The sequence below is a fragment of the Ictidomys tridecemlineatus genome, chromosome 5, assembly GCF_052094955.1.
Source record: "Ictidomys tridecemlineatus isolate mIctTri1 chromosome 5, mIctTri1.hap1, whole genome shotgun sequence".
Classification (NCBI taxonomy): domain Eukaryota; kingdom Metazoa; phylum Chordata; class Mammalia; order Rodentia; family Sciuridae; genus Ictidomys; species Ictidomys tridecemlineatus.
The window spans coordinates 184,355,920-184,372,640 of NC_135481.1; the positions used below are offsets into that span (position 1 = coordinate 184,355,920).

Genomic DNA, 16,721 nt, shown 5'->3' on the forward strand with positions numbered 1-16,721 from the left:
GCTAGGAGTTCCAAATTCAAAATCTGAAGTGTGGTTTCTACTGAATGCATGTCACTTTCATTGAAAAGTCAAAAAATTCTAAGCTGAATCATGGTAAGTCGAGGAGAATCTGTATATCAAATCTGAAGGATTCTTCTCATCAGCCCTTTAAGTAGCAAGGTCAGGCTTCATAAGCCAATGTGCCTTGCTTTCCCAGCATCTTCATCGGGATTAACGGAGCATGTGGAGAAGGGCGATGTGTGGGGGGCGGGGAGGGCCGGTCACAGGGCCTCCGTGGCTGGACCGTCTGCAGCTGCTGAGCTGTGCAGTAATGACAAACCCACAGTTTGAACTTCATTTCTCTTTGCCATTGGCTCTTCTGCCTTGCAACCTTCTCAGTAATGAGGGACTGGTACAGATAAGTCTGTGGCAGGCTGGAGAAATTGGAATTAATCAGAATTGCCCATTTGAAAAAAAAAATAATTGCCTCTATTGCCTGCATTGAACTTAGCCTTGCCAGAGTTTGTCTGTGATCCTGACACGGGGTGCATGGATCCAAGGCATCAGAGAAAGTCTATTACCCCCAATATTTTCAGCCTGGAGAGAATGTGGAATGATTTGTCTCTTTTAATAAGATTTCCAGAGCAATTTCTCAAGCTAATAGGGTCTACTATGCCTCAAACAAGATGCCTACGCTTTGGGACACTTCTCAGCATTTGATTTTCCAGGTCACTCTCCCATAATGCTCAGGGGCCTGGGGAAGGTTGAAGGGCCCTTCTAATCCTAAATCAGAGTCATCCTTTCACTCCGGTTCCCTAATTTATGAGACCACATCTGCAACAGTGCGGGTGACATTCAGCCGGGTGATGTGGGTTTGAGCTGCCAAGGATCGTCAGCGTCTTCCTACAGCCCGTGACATTGCATCTCATTTAGCCACAGAAAGGCAGGGAAAGAAGCGGGGTGGCGGGGGGCACCCGTTTTGTTCCCAGTAAACCTTTGGGGCTCAGATATGATTCTCATCAGCAAGAAACATCCTCTATGGTTTAGCTCAAGACTGACCTGGTGTCCGAGTGTGTGATTGCAAGTGGACCAGAACCATCTACTTGGTCTGTGTATATTGTGTAGCAAAAGGGTGGGGAAATACATCAAGGTCCCCACTTGGAGTGCCCTGGGTCCAGGTCCCAGCTGTGGTCACTTTCTAGCTGAATGACTGGGCCAAGTCCCTTAGCTTCTCTGGGTTCTCATGAGTGACTGGGAATTTTAATGTCTCCTCACACATGAGCCTGAATCAGCTGAGCACTCTGCTGTTATTATTAGGCAGAATGGAGAAGGGTTGCTCAAAACAAGATATTCACAAGGAAGGCTTTTCTTCCCTCTTCTTTCTAGTCCATAGGAAATTTCCTTTCAAGGAAATATCCACAAGACTACCCTTGTGACAGTTCCTGATGGGTCAGCTTTGGGTAGCTGTGGAGACAGGCACCATCCTGGGTAGCAGGACAAAATTCTGCATACCAAGGAAAAGAGACCTGTAGGTTGTTCTAGAGAGAGACTCAGAAAATTAAAGAGGATGTTGGGAGGGTAGTGGAACCACTGGAAGGTAGAAGGTGACTCAGAGCCTCATGTGATCCCTTCCCCAACCTCCCAGTTACTCCATGCATTTCTAATAGCTGCACAATGCTCTCTGTCCATGCTTCCTGAATGAAAAATCCTCTATGGGAGTGAATTGGAGATCACATGTGCATGGAGGGGCCAGACCATGGGCACCAGTGCATCAGCAGCTTATAGAACTCTTGGGGTTTCCTAAGACCCTGGAAGTAAAGATTAAAGTAAAGATTAAACTTGGTTCTCTAAGATCATGAGGATCTGTCTGACTTCAAGGCCACACCTAAACTCAGTGCAGCTGGGAAACTTGAAGCTGGTTGTCTCTAAGAACAGACTCCAATTCCTTAGCCTGGAATCTGGACCAGCTGAGTTTTCTCACCTCATTGCAAAGGTTCCCCCCTCCCTTCCTCCATAGTCTGGGGAGGACACAGTGGCCAAAGGGAGGGTCTGACCTGCAGAGGTACATGGGTAGAGGCAATCAGCACATTTGGGAGGGGAAGCCAGTCCAGTTGTTCTGATGATTTAGAAATGGCCACACTCCTTCCAGAAAAGCGTAGGGGCTTCTGCTATTTATTGTCAGGATGAATTAAACCAAGCAGAAGTTGAGATGCCTGTGTGTACAGCCCTGGAACAGCTGCCACACATTATTCTACCTAGTGATCTCCATTGCTGCTCGGACCGTGAAAAGATGTCCTTTGGGGGTGCAAGTTCACGCGTGAAATATAACAAATGCAAGGTAGCTTCCCTTGTTAAACATCTTTTTCTTGCTGATGGAATGAGAAAGCTTGTTAGTCGCTAGAATAAACATGCTCTGATGAGTTGAATGAAAACTAGCAGACAGGCCTATTTTTGAAAAAAAAAACAATTTTAAAGCATCTTTCAGTGCACCTTAGTTATGCCTTTTGTTAATTAAAAAATACTTTGATAAAATGGAAAGGCCAATCTTTCAGAAATGAAAGATTCTACCTCTCCAGATCTCTGTGATCCAGAGAGAGAAAAGTCAATTCCAGGACACCTAAATAGGAAGTCAATTAGTATTTTAAAAAGAGAAATAGAAAAGAGTCGTCTGAATTGGTTTTAAAATTCAGATCAGTAAATGTAAAATTCCTGTAAACCGATTCTATAAAAATCTATAATTGGCTTCAACACTATGACCAGTTAAAGAAGACAAACTGTGGGGTCAGGAGCAATAGACACAGGAGAGATAGAGATAGATAGATAGACAGACAGACAGACAGACCAACCCTAAATGGTCATGCTCCCTGCTCGTGGTGGGTGGAAACTTGATCCATCTTCTAACAGCTAGATCCTAGTGTGTTTCTGAGAAGGAAAAGTGGGGGCTTAGGACAATACTTTCAAGAGTGTGCCTGGGTGGGAGGAAAGGCTGGGGGCTAAGGAGACAGCTGAACTTCACAGTTGAAGAAAGGAACAACTTTGGGGGAGGGTGTGGGAGGGCTGAGAGAGAGCAGATGGGAAGAAAATGGTTTGCACCATGAGTTGCAGGAAGATGTGTTGCTGAAGTCCAGGGGAAGAAGTGAGGTGGGGTATAAGAAAAAAGTGAAGGTCAACCTTCAGTCACAGGATTGCTACAACATGAATCTCACATTGTCCCCACTAAAGCCTCAGCTAGAACTTGGGAGTGAATATGAGCATAGAACCCCACCATTCCCCCAAGCCATGGGGGTGGATATCGGGTTTTCCCACAGCATGGGTTGTAAGGAATGTAGCCAAGTTTGTTTAAACGTCAAAGACAGAGGGAACTTGGCTGACACCTGGGTTTTACTAGCCTAACAGAGGATGAGTTAGAGGCTTCGGGGGGAGTCAAGAAGCTGACTCAGGGAAGTATACTGCGAAAAGCAAGGGTAGAACTTGAACTCAGGTCCTTGACCCAAGACTTTCAATTCTACTATTCCTATTGTGGTGGGGAAGAGAGAGAGACAGCCCCCGGCAGAGTCAGACCTGAGGCTGGCTGAGGCAGAGCTGGGCATGATGTATATTTTGTTAGCATGTTAGGCTGTGTTTTCACAAGCCGAGATAAAAATGGGGATATCAGTGCTTGCCATTTGCCCTGCAGGTACAATGACAGCAAAAGACATCTCTGAAACATCACCCTGTTTTTCTCCTGGCAGGATGGAGAGCTTGCCTCTCTGGCTTCCAGATATCCTCACCTCCATGGAGATAATCAGAGCCTGCTCTTTACCTCTCCACCTGCATCTGTGTCACCTGACTTCTCACGTTTTCCACAGTGGGAGCTTCAGAACTGGGCAACTCAGATTTTATATAAGATGTGGGCTCTCATTTTTTTTTTAAAGTTAGGAAACATTCCTGCCTTCTCCATACATCTAGGTACCAGCAGATCCATGATTATCAGATACTGGGGCCTGGGAATCTGTCACTAAACAATTGCAAACATCTTCTTCTTGGCAGGAGGCCCTGGGCAAAAGTCAGCCATGGACTGTGTGACTTTGTTCAAATCCCTTCCATATTTGGGCCTCAGTTTTCTGATCTGCAGTGTGAAATCAGTAGTTTCCAAAGTGGCATCTGTAAAGTTAACAATGAGCTGTTTCCAAAGTCTTTGAAAATAAAAGGAGGGTCACCTGTTGTTCTGGAGGGTGGAACCCCTGTCTCTGGCTTTGGATTGGAATTAGAACATCTTACTGTATCAGTTCTACATATGTCCTGCAGATCAGAATTTCAAAAATGCAAGAAAAGTAACTCATTATTAACTAGTAAATACAGTTGGGGAAACAAAAGCTTTCAAAAGAGCCTGCCCATGGACGGAGGATGTGGGAAATACTGAAAGGCATTTGGAGGAAATTTGGATCATGGAAGCTCTAAGATTTAAATAGGATAAAAGGTGCTCCTTAGAATTAGTGACAAGCAAAATAATGAGAAACTCCCAGGGAGACTCCAAGTATAATCAATGTAATAAATCAACCAAATATTCAAGGAGAGGTGAAGTGCTAGCTCTTATGATTCTATGGAGGCTACCCAAGCAAAGCTGGGTCGTGTTGAACCCAGACTCGACTCCAATATGACAGGGTGGTCGTTTCCTGCTGGAATCCTCCATAGCTATCTCCACGGCTTGAGAGCCATGTGATGTGTACCCTGGACATAGTGTCCTATGACCCTTCTCTTCATGGTCAGCATCTTCTTGCCACTTGAGGGTCTTGCTGAGATGATTCTCTATGAGGATAATTTCATCCTGTCCGATGCTAAAGAGAGCCTGGGAAAGGACATCACTTCACCAGAATGCTACTCCATAGGGACAGGGAGTTTCGTTGTGCCTCTTTTGTCCTCTGTCACATCCATGGTTTGCCTGGCACAGGGTAGGTTCCCAATAAATGTATGCTGATCAGTGGATGATTAATGAGGCCCAGAAAGCATAGTTCCTGACTTTTGAAAGCCCTCCCTCTGGTTGGCAATGCCGCCTACCCTGGTGGACCTTGGCCTCCTGCTTGTCTCGCTGCATCCCATTCCCTCAAGGCTCCTGATGACTCCGGCTTCAGATGTTGATGGAGACACAGACTTCCTCCAGCCCAAACCACTTCCCCTTCCAACACTGAGGCTAACTCTGGCTTTTCCATAATTTCATTCTCATTTCTGCTTTGTTCTGATCCCTTCTACTCCTGGTCTGAATTGATGGTTTCAGTTTTCCTACAGTTTCTATAATTGATCCCTGCAAACATGGGGGCTGAAAACAATACAGATTTATTGTCTTGCAATGTTGGAGGTCAGACTTCTGAAAGCAGTCCTCGGGGTTTATGGTCAAGATGTGAGGAGGGCTGCATTCCTTCCTGGAGTCTCCAGGAGAGAACCCATCTGTTGCCTCGCATGCCTTAGAGGTGGCTCTCTCTTCAGTTCCTGCTGTCTTGTAACATCCCTATCCACTGACTTGGTCCACTTGCCTCTGTCTTCTAAGGACTCTCACATTGACCCTGATGGAAACTCAGGATAATCTCCATATCTCAAGAGCCTTAATTCCAGCTCATCACATCTCTTTTCCCACATATTCTTAGGACTCTAGGATTAGGATGTGGACATCTTTGGGAAGCCATGATTCTATCTCCCACCATATGACTGGCGTGGATAATCTCCTGAGCTTTCTGAACACTATGGTAGGTGTGGCTGACTGCAGAGGGGTTTGTGTATTTATTTATTTTTTTCTGGTTTCTGTTCTCCATGGACGCTAATCTATCCAAAGAGCCCACAAAGATGGAAGAGACCTTGTCAATGCCATTGGATACGGTTGAAAAGTTTCTTCCTGATAGATATGGGGAATCACAGTGTCTTTTACTGGATGTTGTAGGTCTAGGGCTTTGCCCCACTAATCCAATCACAGGCTTTTGGAGCCCTAAAGAGTTAGAAAAATCTTTAGGGTCAAAGACAGAGAATTGGGAGTCTATATCAGGAGCCCTCATTGATCATAATTATCTTTGAAAAGCAGCCACTGTGGAAAAGAGGAAATTTGTGGCTGGGATGGCTGACAGAATGACATGGTATAAGTAAGATTCTGAGCAGAGGCAGATGGATTTGGACAACAGTACAAGAAAATAAAGCATGCTTGCAGCCTGCATCCTCTCCTTGGCTCTATTTTGCTGCAACCTAGAGGTGGCTTTCCCAACCCCCAGCAGGAGCTCTCGGGCTCCTGGGATAGGCATCAGTCCTCTCTGGAGCAATCTAGCAATGCTCAGGACCCAAGGAGATCTGTCCATGGTGCTGGTCTGGCCCAAACCATGGGCTGCCTTGGCAGGAGCTGGCTGCCAGACAAATACTGATGCCACTTCAAAGAACCGCCCCTCCAGGTGCCGAGGGCGGCTTTTCTGATGCTCACGCTGTGTCATTGTTTATTTTTGCAAGGCGCCCAGCTGCTGCGGTGATGATATTTATATCAATAAGGACTCTATTCATCTGCCGATTTCAGAGCACGCTTGCCAGCTGCATACGGCAGCCAACCTCGGGGAGCTTCTGAGCCTGATGTTTTTGCCTTTAGAGACTCGATTCTCAAAGGCTGTACCAACATCTGGGCCTGAAAGAGCCTTCATTCACCCAGGACCTACCCTGAAAAGGGGGTGTGATTGCCAATGACTCTGACCCTGTCTGTCCCAAAGTCAGACTCTTTTAAACCCCTCCTCTGCGTCTGAGCTCCAGTTTTCTTAAAAAAGGATGTTGGAAAAAGAAAAGAGCAAATGGGATTTTGAAGGCCCTGTTTTACTCCTGCCTCACGGAGGTGAGATCTCTGTTCTACTTTTGCAGGCAAAGGAATAGGTGGTGATGGTTTCCAATTCTGGATCTCTGCAGGGAATTAATTTATTTTCAGAGCTGTCTCAGTTTCCAACCTCCCATTGTTTGGGCCCTCAGCCCTGGGAATTATCCTTGATTCGTCTTTTTCTTTCCCATTCCGTATTCAACCCAACAGGATAGTTTGTTGAATTTACCTTCAGCATATATCCAGACCCCACCTTGATCCAAGCCATCGTCACCTGCCACCTGTAATTACAGTAGCCTCTTCTCTGTGCCCTCTGCTTCCACTCTTAGCAACCGCCCATCCCCTCCCCCACCAAGAATCTATTCTCAATACAGCAGTCAGAGAGACACTTTCAACAACAAAGCCAAATTAAGCCATTTCTGTGCTTAAAGTCTGTCAGTGGCTCCCCATTTCTTGCAAAGTGAACCCCCAAGTTCTTCCTATGACCTCCAAGGTATATGTCTACACCCGGCCCTGTCAGAATTCTGACCTCACCACACCTTTGTTCCCTCCCAACACACATAACTAACTAAGTGCATTATAGAGCATTGTTGGTTATGGTCTGTGTCCCCCCTTTAGAACAGAAAGTGCACGAGAGATGGGAATTTTCTCGTTTCCCTCATCTGTGTTGCTCACTGATGCATTCTAAGCACCTAGAGAGCTTCCAGTGAGGAGCAGCGGATGCTCAACAAATGTGGGTCGCGTGGATGAGGAATTCTCTCCTGAACATCTCTCACAGACACATTCCAAGTTGCACTCACTTTCAGCCTGTCCTACTCCACTCTCTCCCTGCCTCCGCCTCCTTCCTGCCTTCGCCTTTTGGCGAGGTGCCCCCCCCCAAGGCCACCTGCTGGCCCAGATGAGAAACCTGCCCTCATCGGTGACTTTTCCTTTGCACTCACCTCCCACTGGCGTCTGCTCCCTACACCTTGCGGACTCAACTCTGGGAACATTCTCATATCTAGTCCCAATTCTCCTGCCTCCCGGCCATTTCTAGTTCAGATTTTCGCTTTATTTTCTGCACACTTGACAGATTTTCTCCCGGAGTCTTTGGTTCCCAGGTCTGTGCTGCAGTTGTCCTCCTCCCTGGTGGCAGACTTGACTCCGGCTCTGCTCCCCACCAAGGTTAACCCCTCCAGAGTCTCTTCCCACTGGACAGGAAGAATTTTCTAACTGTGCTCCTAGGAACCCAAGGATTCCACGAAGGTACCAGAGTGATCAACTCTCCAAGGGCCACCAGGAAAAGATGAGCGACCACTCTAGGGGGAGCCCCAGACCCTTGCCTCCTGCTTCAATATGACTAGCTCTTGATCAGAGCTCTTCACACACTGGGCTTGCATGAGAGCTTTTATTTGGAGAAAGAGTTCTGTGGCTTACAAAGTAAAAGTCTGACACTTATAATGCTGCAGTCCATGGCCCAGGCTCCTGAGCTTGGCTCAGGAGCTCTGCAAGGTGGCCCCTGATGCCCTCTCCAGCCTCACCATGCTCTTCTCCTCGGGACAGAGCTCAAGCCCCAGCTGCACCCGAGCAGAAGCTGTTCTTCCCACAAGCCTACGTCCATCTCTCCCTCTCTCCTTTGCCCTGCCTTTCCCTCTGCCTGGAATGCCTTTCCCCGATAGTTCATCTCACATAAACCCAAATCTCCTCTGCCTTCTTCAAGGTCAAAGTCACCTTTTTGAAGTCTTCTCTCACCCTCTGGGCAGAATTAATTGCTCCCTGCTTCTGCCAACACAACACTTCACCAGTGACCTCTATTACAGCATGGTCACATGAGCTGGGGACAATTTGCTCGTCTGTCTCTGTAGGAAGACTATGAACTCCTGGAGGGCTGAGACTACTGCTCAGACCCATTGGAAAACACATTTTATTCCTGCCCAAGGGCCTGGGCAAGGCCAGCACTCATATGAGAGTTCATTGAGTTATTTTGAATTTTCTTCAAGGCAGTAAAAGGACAGCTTCTCAAAAACCTGAAAGGTCATCCTCATCTTCTTGTCTCCAGAAAGGCTTCCCTGCCAGAGAGGCAAGGGCTTCAGAAACTGTCCCAAGACGTGTCCTGTGTCCCGAGCATGGGGATGTGTAGTGTGCATGTGATGCTTAGAGCTAGCATGAAGTCAGGGCTCTGTGGTCGTCTGCTGCCAAGCCCCCAAGGCTCAAGCCCCAGCTCTACCCATGTGAACTGCACGGCAGAGAGACCAGGGCAGGGGGGTGTGGCCAGGCACCAGATATGCTTCAGGGTTGCAGGTGCTCAGTGCTGGGGAGGTGGCCTTGCAGCTCTGACAGCTCTGTGTGACTTAGAGCAAGACTCTAACTAGTGCCTGCAGCACAGAACAGTAGAGTGTGGCCCTGGGGGGTGGGGAGCTGGACAAAGCCCATAGATGGGGGAGTCATTACTGAGGGTCCAGGGGTAGAGGCCTCCTTGCCTCTGTGGACAGAGGAATGGGCTTCCTGGTACTCCCAGGGTCGGCCTCAGAGTCTACAGTATGGCTCCCCCCATCCACCTAGGCCCCTCTAGGGTGGCTGCTGGGCCTCTTCTTACCTGGGCAGTGTCCATCTCATTCAGCATCACTACAGAGGAGCAGTTATAATCGAACACCAGCCTCCAGAAGTCCGCCACAGTGTTGGGTAGAGGGTGTTGAGTGACCACGAAGGCGGCGGGCTGCTTGTGGCTCTGACAAAGAAATGACACAGGCTTCGTAAAAAAAAAAAAAAATATATATATATATATATATATATATATATATATATATCTGTCAGTGATATTCTGATGATGATGAGGCCCGGATGGCTGCCAGCAGCCCTGAGCCTGCCAAATGGATTTCACAAAGCACCTGCCGGTTCTGTTCTCTCTGAATGCCCTGGCGGCAAAGGGGACCCTCTCGTAATGAACACATTCTCCTCCAAACTAAGACATTTCATTAGGAAAGTGTCACTCGGATGGGGATTATCCAAATAAATTATTTATGTCTTGGAGCTTAGCAAATAATCATCATTACAATATGAAATGAAAGATTCTGGATGCATATTAGCTGCTCTGCTGGCCAAGACACCTCTTGGGATATAAGAGATCTGCTGAGTCCTTGTGCTCATGATGTTGAGGAGGGGTTGGGCGGGCCTCCAAAAACGCTTCTATTACCCAGCTTACTCTTGTTGGATTGAGGACTGAGCTAGCTGGCAGAAGGTGGGCATTGTGTCCTTTAGCCAGTGGAACAGCGGAGGTTACCCAGGTATTAAAGTCTGGCAGACTTGGGGTTCAAACCCAGCTTTTCCACTTCTAACTTACGAGTTATCCATCCATCCATTCATCTGTTCACTCATTTATTCAAACATCAGTTGTAGAGTATCTTTTGGGGGAAGGAGGGGGTGATAAACACGGAGAAGAAATCAGATGATCTCAAAACTCAGATTCTTTATCTGGAAAATGGCAATCATAAAGGCAAAGGGATGGTTGTCAGACAATTGGATAAGATTTGCATGTGAAAGGCCAGCAAGCAAGAGCTTGACTGGAAGCCCACGGACAAGAGCAGAAAGGCTCCTGACTTAGGTGTTCATCCTGGGCACCAGCCTTGGGTCTGGTACACACTAGGTATAGTGTAGCTCCAGGCAATAGTCACATTAATTCAAACCCTGTGTTATAGATGGGGGAACAGAGACCCCAAGAAAAAGGCCTGTGTGATTTTGGGAGCTTCACCTGGGCTTTTTTTGGCATGCCAACCTTGTAAGGAGGTGTTTGAGATTAGGAAGCATCTCCACTTTATCAATAGTTGGTAAGACCTGAGCAATAACCCTATTCTCAACAAGTTTTCTTGGGAGATGGTTCCTATGGACGTTTGTAGCTGTTTTTAGTGTAGTTATAGGTCAGGAGGAAAAGGAGAGGGATCGGGGGCAAAGGTCCTGGCAATAGCAGGAAAATGTCTTGCAAACATGGACATCACAGAGGCAGAAGGAGAACTACTTCCAAGGCCAGTGGAATGGTCAGAGGAGGATCCTGGGAGGGCAGACCATGGAGCTGCTGCCCAAAAGCCAAATTCCTCAGTCACAGACAGCATGGTCCTTAAGCCATTTCAAGATCTGTAAAAAAAATCTAGGCTTCAGAGACAGCAGAGTTGGGGTTCAGATCCTTGACTCTACCCTTTCTGAGCTAGTTGAACTTGAGTAAGTAATGAAAATACTCTTATCCTCAGTAGCTGTCCAAAAAATGGGGGATAATAATACCCAAGTTCAGAATGAGACAGTGCAAGTCCAGGGTCCGACATGGTGCCCAACACTCAGGGAATGTTAGTTTTCTTTTCTTTTTCACTGTCTCTGTGATAAATGCTCTATTAGGCCAGCACGCCTGACAAAGCCTTATCTGAAAATATGTTCGAGATCCGTGCTCCTGCCGAGTTTCAGGGATCAGCCAGCAATCCATTTCATGGATAACATCATCCTTTACCAGGGGAAACATTAAAAATTAACCCAGAGGACTTCATATTTTTCTGCTAGAGGCAAAGCTGCTATGGTTACCAGATAATGCACGGACTGAGCTGGAATACAGATAAGGACTTTTTTTTTTTTAATATAAGAAAGGAAAAGGCCTCAGTGCTGGCTCACCGGAGAAATGCCCTGTGGACAAAGAGAATACAATCAGAATCAGAGCTTGGTTTAAGGCATTTGACTCCCGGCAGCATCTAACCTACTAAGTAGAGGCCAAGAGTTTGTTTGATCCTTGCTTGGATGAAGAAGGCAGGAAAGGGGTGTTGGGAAAGCAGGAACAAAGCTAGGAGGAAGTTGGAAGTGTGGGTGCACACCTGGACCCCATCTCTCACCACACACACACACACACACACACACACACACACACACACATGCGCGCACGCATGTATATATGGAACTAAGCTAAAGCCAGGGGTCTTGTCTTTACTTCCAGCTATTTGGTATGACCAAGACCAGACTCCCTTCTTCTGGGCCCAGAGCCATGATTTTCATGGAGGATGTGGGCACCTATGGACAGAGGCCAGGACAGCCCTTTTGAGAGCTGAGACCTTTCATTGCCACCTGCCTCCAACCCATCAGGCCCTTGGAGGGAAATTTTAGGAAGATCAGAAGTCAGAGAAGTAGTTGGCCTTGGCCCTAGGAGAGAGTGCTCCCTGTCCCTGTCTGTTTTGAGAGAGGTGGGAGGGTTGCATGGGCTAAGTAGAGGCCAAGATCTCAGACATGCAGTGGAAGAGGACCTGGAAGAGTTCATGTCCAATTAGGCAATGGCATTCTTGATTCTGAACCTCAAGAGGCAAGAAGCCTGCATCTTACCGAGTCAAGGAAACTGTGGGGGAAGTTCAAGACATAAACTCTAGAGTGGGAATCAGGAGCCCTGGGTTTGACTTTGCCACTAATTTTCAGGATGACCTAGCACAAGTCCCTTCCTCAATCTGGCCTCAGTTTCCTTTGCTGAGAAGTGCATGGATGGGGCTAGGTCCATGGTTCCATGCTTCTGCAAACACCTGTGCATCTTGGAGGTGAAGTGATGATACCCAGAAGTAGCTAGAAGGCTCAAGGATGAAGCACGTAAGGCAGAAGCTCGGGCCCACTGGGGTAAGGATACGACTCTAATCCCAAACCACATCAGGGTAGGCGGTCCTCCCTGGACCTGACATCCAGAGAGCACAAGATGGAGCCCCTAACAGGATATGCAGGAACATGGCTTGTTTCCCTCCTCACTTATTTCCTCCCATCACTTGCTCAATATTCATTTACTGAGCATCCACTAAGTGCCCTCCTTTTTGCCTCTGCACAGGAGATGTCCGAGAGGCTGAATGGGAAGTATCTGCAGGTGGAACCCATGCCTATACCATCTTGTGCTCCCAGGATTCAGGCCAAGGCTTGGCTTAGACAATGTTTCTGTTGCTCAGGCTGAGTCAGCTCTGTGGGAGATGGGAGTGGGTGGGTGCAGGGTAGGACTGGAGCCTTGTGGTGTCATGGGAGTTACTTTAAACTTTGGAGCTATTCTTTCCAGGTTCTTTGAGCCAAGGAACCAAGAGCACAGCTTGTGTCTGGGTTTGTACCAGAGCCTTCAAGGGGAGCAAAAGTTCTTAAGGTCAGCGGATCAGAAGCAAGAAGAGGCTGCCTGCTGGTAGAGTCAGGGTCCTGGGCCCAGATGCCTCCACCTAGGGAAGAGACTTTTCCCTGGAATGCCAGCCAGGAGCTCTCTTCCAGGGCTCAGCTTACATCCATCAGTGCCGCATTGATGTAGTTGCTGGACTCTCCATCCACTGAGATGAGGAAGGGCAGGCAGCGGTCCAGAGGCAGGACATCCATGCTGCGATTCTTATCATGGTTCCGGGGCAGGAGCCCAATGCTGCAATCTTCCGGTCGGACGCGAGGTGTCACTATGTTGAGTGTCTGTGGGGCAGAAAGGTGGGTCAGGTACTACTACTACTACTACTACTACTCAGGTGGTTGCCCCTGAGCAGAGGAGACAGGAGGGTACCAGTTTAGCCTAACTCACTTATCTCCACCCTCTAAGCTTGGCCCTGCTGTCCCCTTCCCAGAATCCAGAATCCCATTCCACAACGGTGATGTTCCTTCATGTCTTATAGCACTTGTGAGCTGAGAGCCTGTGCCAGGGGCTGTGTGACACCTTCCAGTTGCCAAGGCTGCAGGGGTAGTGTGCCCACACACAAGCTCAGACTTGGGCTGCCAACATCTGCCAACCAATATGAACTAAGTTGTGAAGCCATCCAGGGGTACGGTAAAGGATGGGATGCAGAGGGCATATGGTGGGGCTGGGGGCAGGGAATCCCTTTGAGTGCAAAACATCACTTGAAGTGTCATGGAATGAAGGGAATGATTTACGAGCATTCTTCTGAGGGCCAGGGGAGACTGCCTGAGGATGGAAGGATGCTTGGATGAGCTGCTCAAGGTGGATGTGAGACCTTCAAGGGGCAAGCTTTAATAGGTCTGAAAATCTGCAGTTATGCCCTGCAAATTACAATTTAGGACCAGAGATGCCCTAGCCAACAGATAGATGCTGTGCGCAATGACTATGTGTCTGTGTCCCATCCTCCCCTCATTCTGCACTCTGATTCTGCTCCAAATCATTAAAGATCATTTGTTTGAAGGAGCACTAAAGTATTGGCTTGGCTGAAGTATCTGCCATAGAACCATAAACCTAGCCATTGCCCATGGCCGAAGCATACACGAGTCTCCTGCCTGGTTCTCAGTTTCTATTGCCCAGGTTATGACTCTGGCACTGCCTTAGGAGGAAGGGTTAGACTCTAACTTTCTAACTATTGATTCAAATCCAGGGTCCTCAGACAGAGCTTGCCACAATTGGACCATATGAGCTGCCCATATGCCTGAGCTATGCTATAGGGTGATGCTGCTCAAAGTATCATGTTCAGACAAAAAAAAAAAAATCAACCAGTGATCCTGTTAGATTGCAGGTTCTTATTCAGTAGGTCTGGGTGGTACCCAGGATTCCACATTTCTAACAAGCTCCTAAATGAAGCTGCTACAGCTACTCTCTAGACCACACTGTGAGGAGTAAGAATGTACCAAAAAATACAGAGAAAACTTGAGTCCCTCCAGGGACAAAGAGGCATGAACTTCACACTTGTGTTTATAAACTTGTCTGGACAGGAACTAAATAAGACCTAAGTTAAAAAGAAGCCTTGGCCAATCACTGAGCTACTACTTGCTCATGGCTGTGCATTTGTTGTTTGCAAGACATTCTGTGGCTGCTTGGTGCTACAGACTGAAAACACATGGACATCTCACTTCTCACTAAGAAAGCTCCACAAATGTGCACAGCACCTCGAACTTGGTTGGAACACAACTATGGACTGAATGCTTGCAACTCCCCCAATTCACACATTCTTATCCTAAGTCCCAGGGTGATGGTATTAGGAGGTGGGGTCTGCGGGAAGTGATTAGGTCATGAGGGTGAAGCCCTCATGAATGGAGTTAGTGCCCTTAAAGGGACAAACATGCTTTTGCCACATGAAGCGACAACAAGAAGATAGCCATCCACACACCAGAACAGTGCCTGAGCCCTCTCAAGACCCTGGATTTTCCATCAGTTGAACTGCAGCCTCTAGAAAGGTGATAAATAAATGTCTGTTGTGTAAGCCACCCAGTCTATGGGAGTTTTTTATAACGGCCTGGACTAAGACAGTCACTGAACCTAGGATATGTCCGTACCTGAAACTCATCTTTGATCTGGCTGGAGTTCGTCTGGGGGTCCAGCCTGCTGATGTTGTAGTACAGAGAGCGGAATTCACACACCGGGATGGCCGTGTTGCCACACAGGCACGCTTCCAAGATGGCATCGTGCACAAACACATACTGCTCCTGCAGAGTCGGGAGAGAGGGAGTAGGCAGGTAGGGACAGTCTCCTGGGAGACCTGTCCACATTTAATCTTACAGCGCTGAAGAATGCACAGGATTTATATGGCCACCTTATCTTGTAACCCAAAGGGCCAGGTTTCCATATTTTATAGAGATTTCATGGATTTTTTTTCCTTGTATGAGATTGAACAGCAGAGTCACTGATAAAAGTGAGCCACTTTTAGACAGCAAGTGCTTGTGGTGCCTTGCCCACGTCCTCTCAGGTTTGACTTTCACCTGCCTTCTGAAGACTTCTTGTTGCACAAAACTGTGATTCTCTGCCGAGGGCGTTCTTGCTAGTTCCAGGAGCACACTTGGGCTGTGTGCAGGTAAGCCAAAGAGCCAAAGAGTTAATGCTCCAGGAAGCAGCCTTCAAGCAATAATAGATGGAGAGTTGGGGGCGAAAATCTAAGTTCCTTCTCCCCTTTGGTGAATAACTTAAAGATGCACATTCCACATCTCAAAATTCCCCAGGTGTCCATAGTGTTAAAACCTGATAAAGCACCTTGCATTCATTTCCTTCCCTTCTCCATCTCACTTCCCCACTCACCCACCAGAGTGTCTAGGGATCAATTCCCAAAGAAACTCAGCTTGCCCTGAACTCTTTTCTCAGGATTTGCTCTGAAAACATGTGCCATACTGTCTCCGATCCCAATTCTTTGTATCTGTTATTCTCTTCTCCTGAAATTCCACTCCCCTTTTCAAGATGTTCAATGTTTCCTTCCTTCTGGTAAGTCTTTTCTAAGTCCACCAAGCCAAAGTTGTTACTTCTGGGCCCTTGCTAAGTGTTTGTTGAGTGACTTTTTTTCTTGCAAAATTTGGTTTATCCTCTACCTAGTGTGGTTATCTGGATGCATCATTTGAACATGTCTCCCCATGGAGAGTAAGTACAATGTGCCTGACTCCAACCAGCAAGCCTGCCTGCTGCATGCAGTCCTTTTGGCTCTAGTGCTAGAAGTCTAAAGATAGGGATGAGTCTGCTCAGAGCCTACAGCAGGGTCTAGTATATATACACCCAACAATGGAGGTCTTCACTGCAGATCCAGGAGGGTCTGCTGTGCCCAAAGCCACAAGCAACTTCCTTTTCCAGGGTGGATGATGTGTGCAGTTTCTCACAAATCCCAGCTCTGCCTGGGCACCCATAGCCTTCACTAGCACCAGAAGATGGACTCATTGCCGGAACAACAAATCAAGGCATGGAGGAGAGGATGGGCAGGAAGTTTGCTTAGAGAGAAGGTGGTTATTGAGGGTCACAGGGACCCATGATCTTCCACAGTATGGCTGGGTGAGACCTTGGGGACACAAATGTCAGTTTCTTCCTCGGGGATAAAAATGGAGATGCTGGTAGGGGCTACTTCCTAGGATATTATATTATACCCTGAACATAAAACACACATGCTGCCTGCCTCACAGTGAAAAAGACAAACTCCTTCCATTTTGCTCCTTAGGCTCTCTATCTGGACAGAGGCACCCAAAAGCCACCTTGAAGGCTGGGGCTGTGTATCATCTTTCTTTGAATCCCCAGCTGCTA

At 47.5% G+C, this 16,721-nt stretch overlaps 1 protein-coding gene across 4 annotated transcripts in view; it reads right to left on the reverse strand.

Moving 5' to 3' along the window:
* Positions 1–16,721, reverse strand: part of Ptprt (protein tyrosine phosphatase receptor type T) — a 1,029,624-nt gene that overhangs the window by 8,751 nt on the left and 1,004,152 nt on the right. For all 4 annotated transcript variants that reach the window (XM_078051815.1, XM_078051813.1, XM_078051814.1 and 1 more), the window contains 3 exons: positions 15,005–15,154; positions 13,031–13,204; positions 9,366–9,497 (listed from right to left, as the gene is read on the reverse strand). In XM_078051815.1, coding sequence (XP_077907941.1) covers positions 9,366–9,497; positions 13,031–13,204; positions 15,005–15,154 — 456 coding nt within the window. The remainder of the gene's footprint in view (positions 1–9,365; positions 9,498–13,030; positions 13,205–15,004; positions 15,155–16,721) is intronic.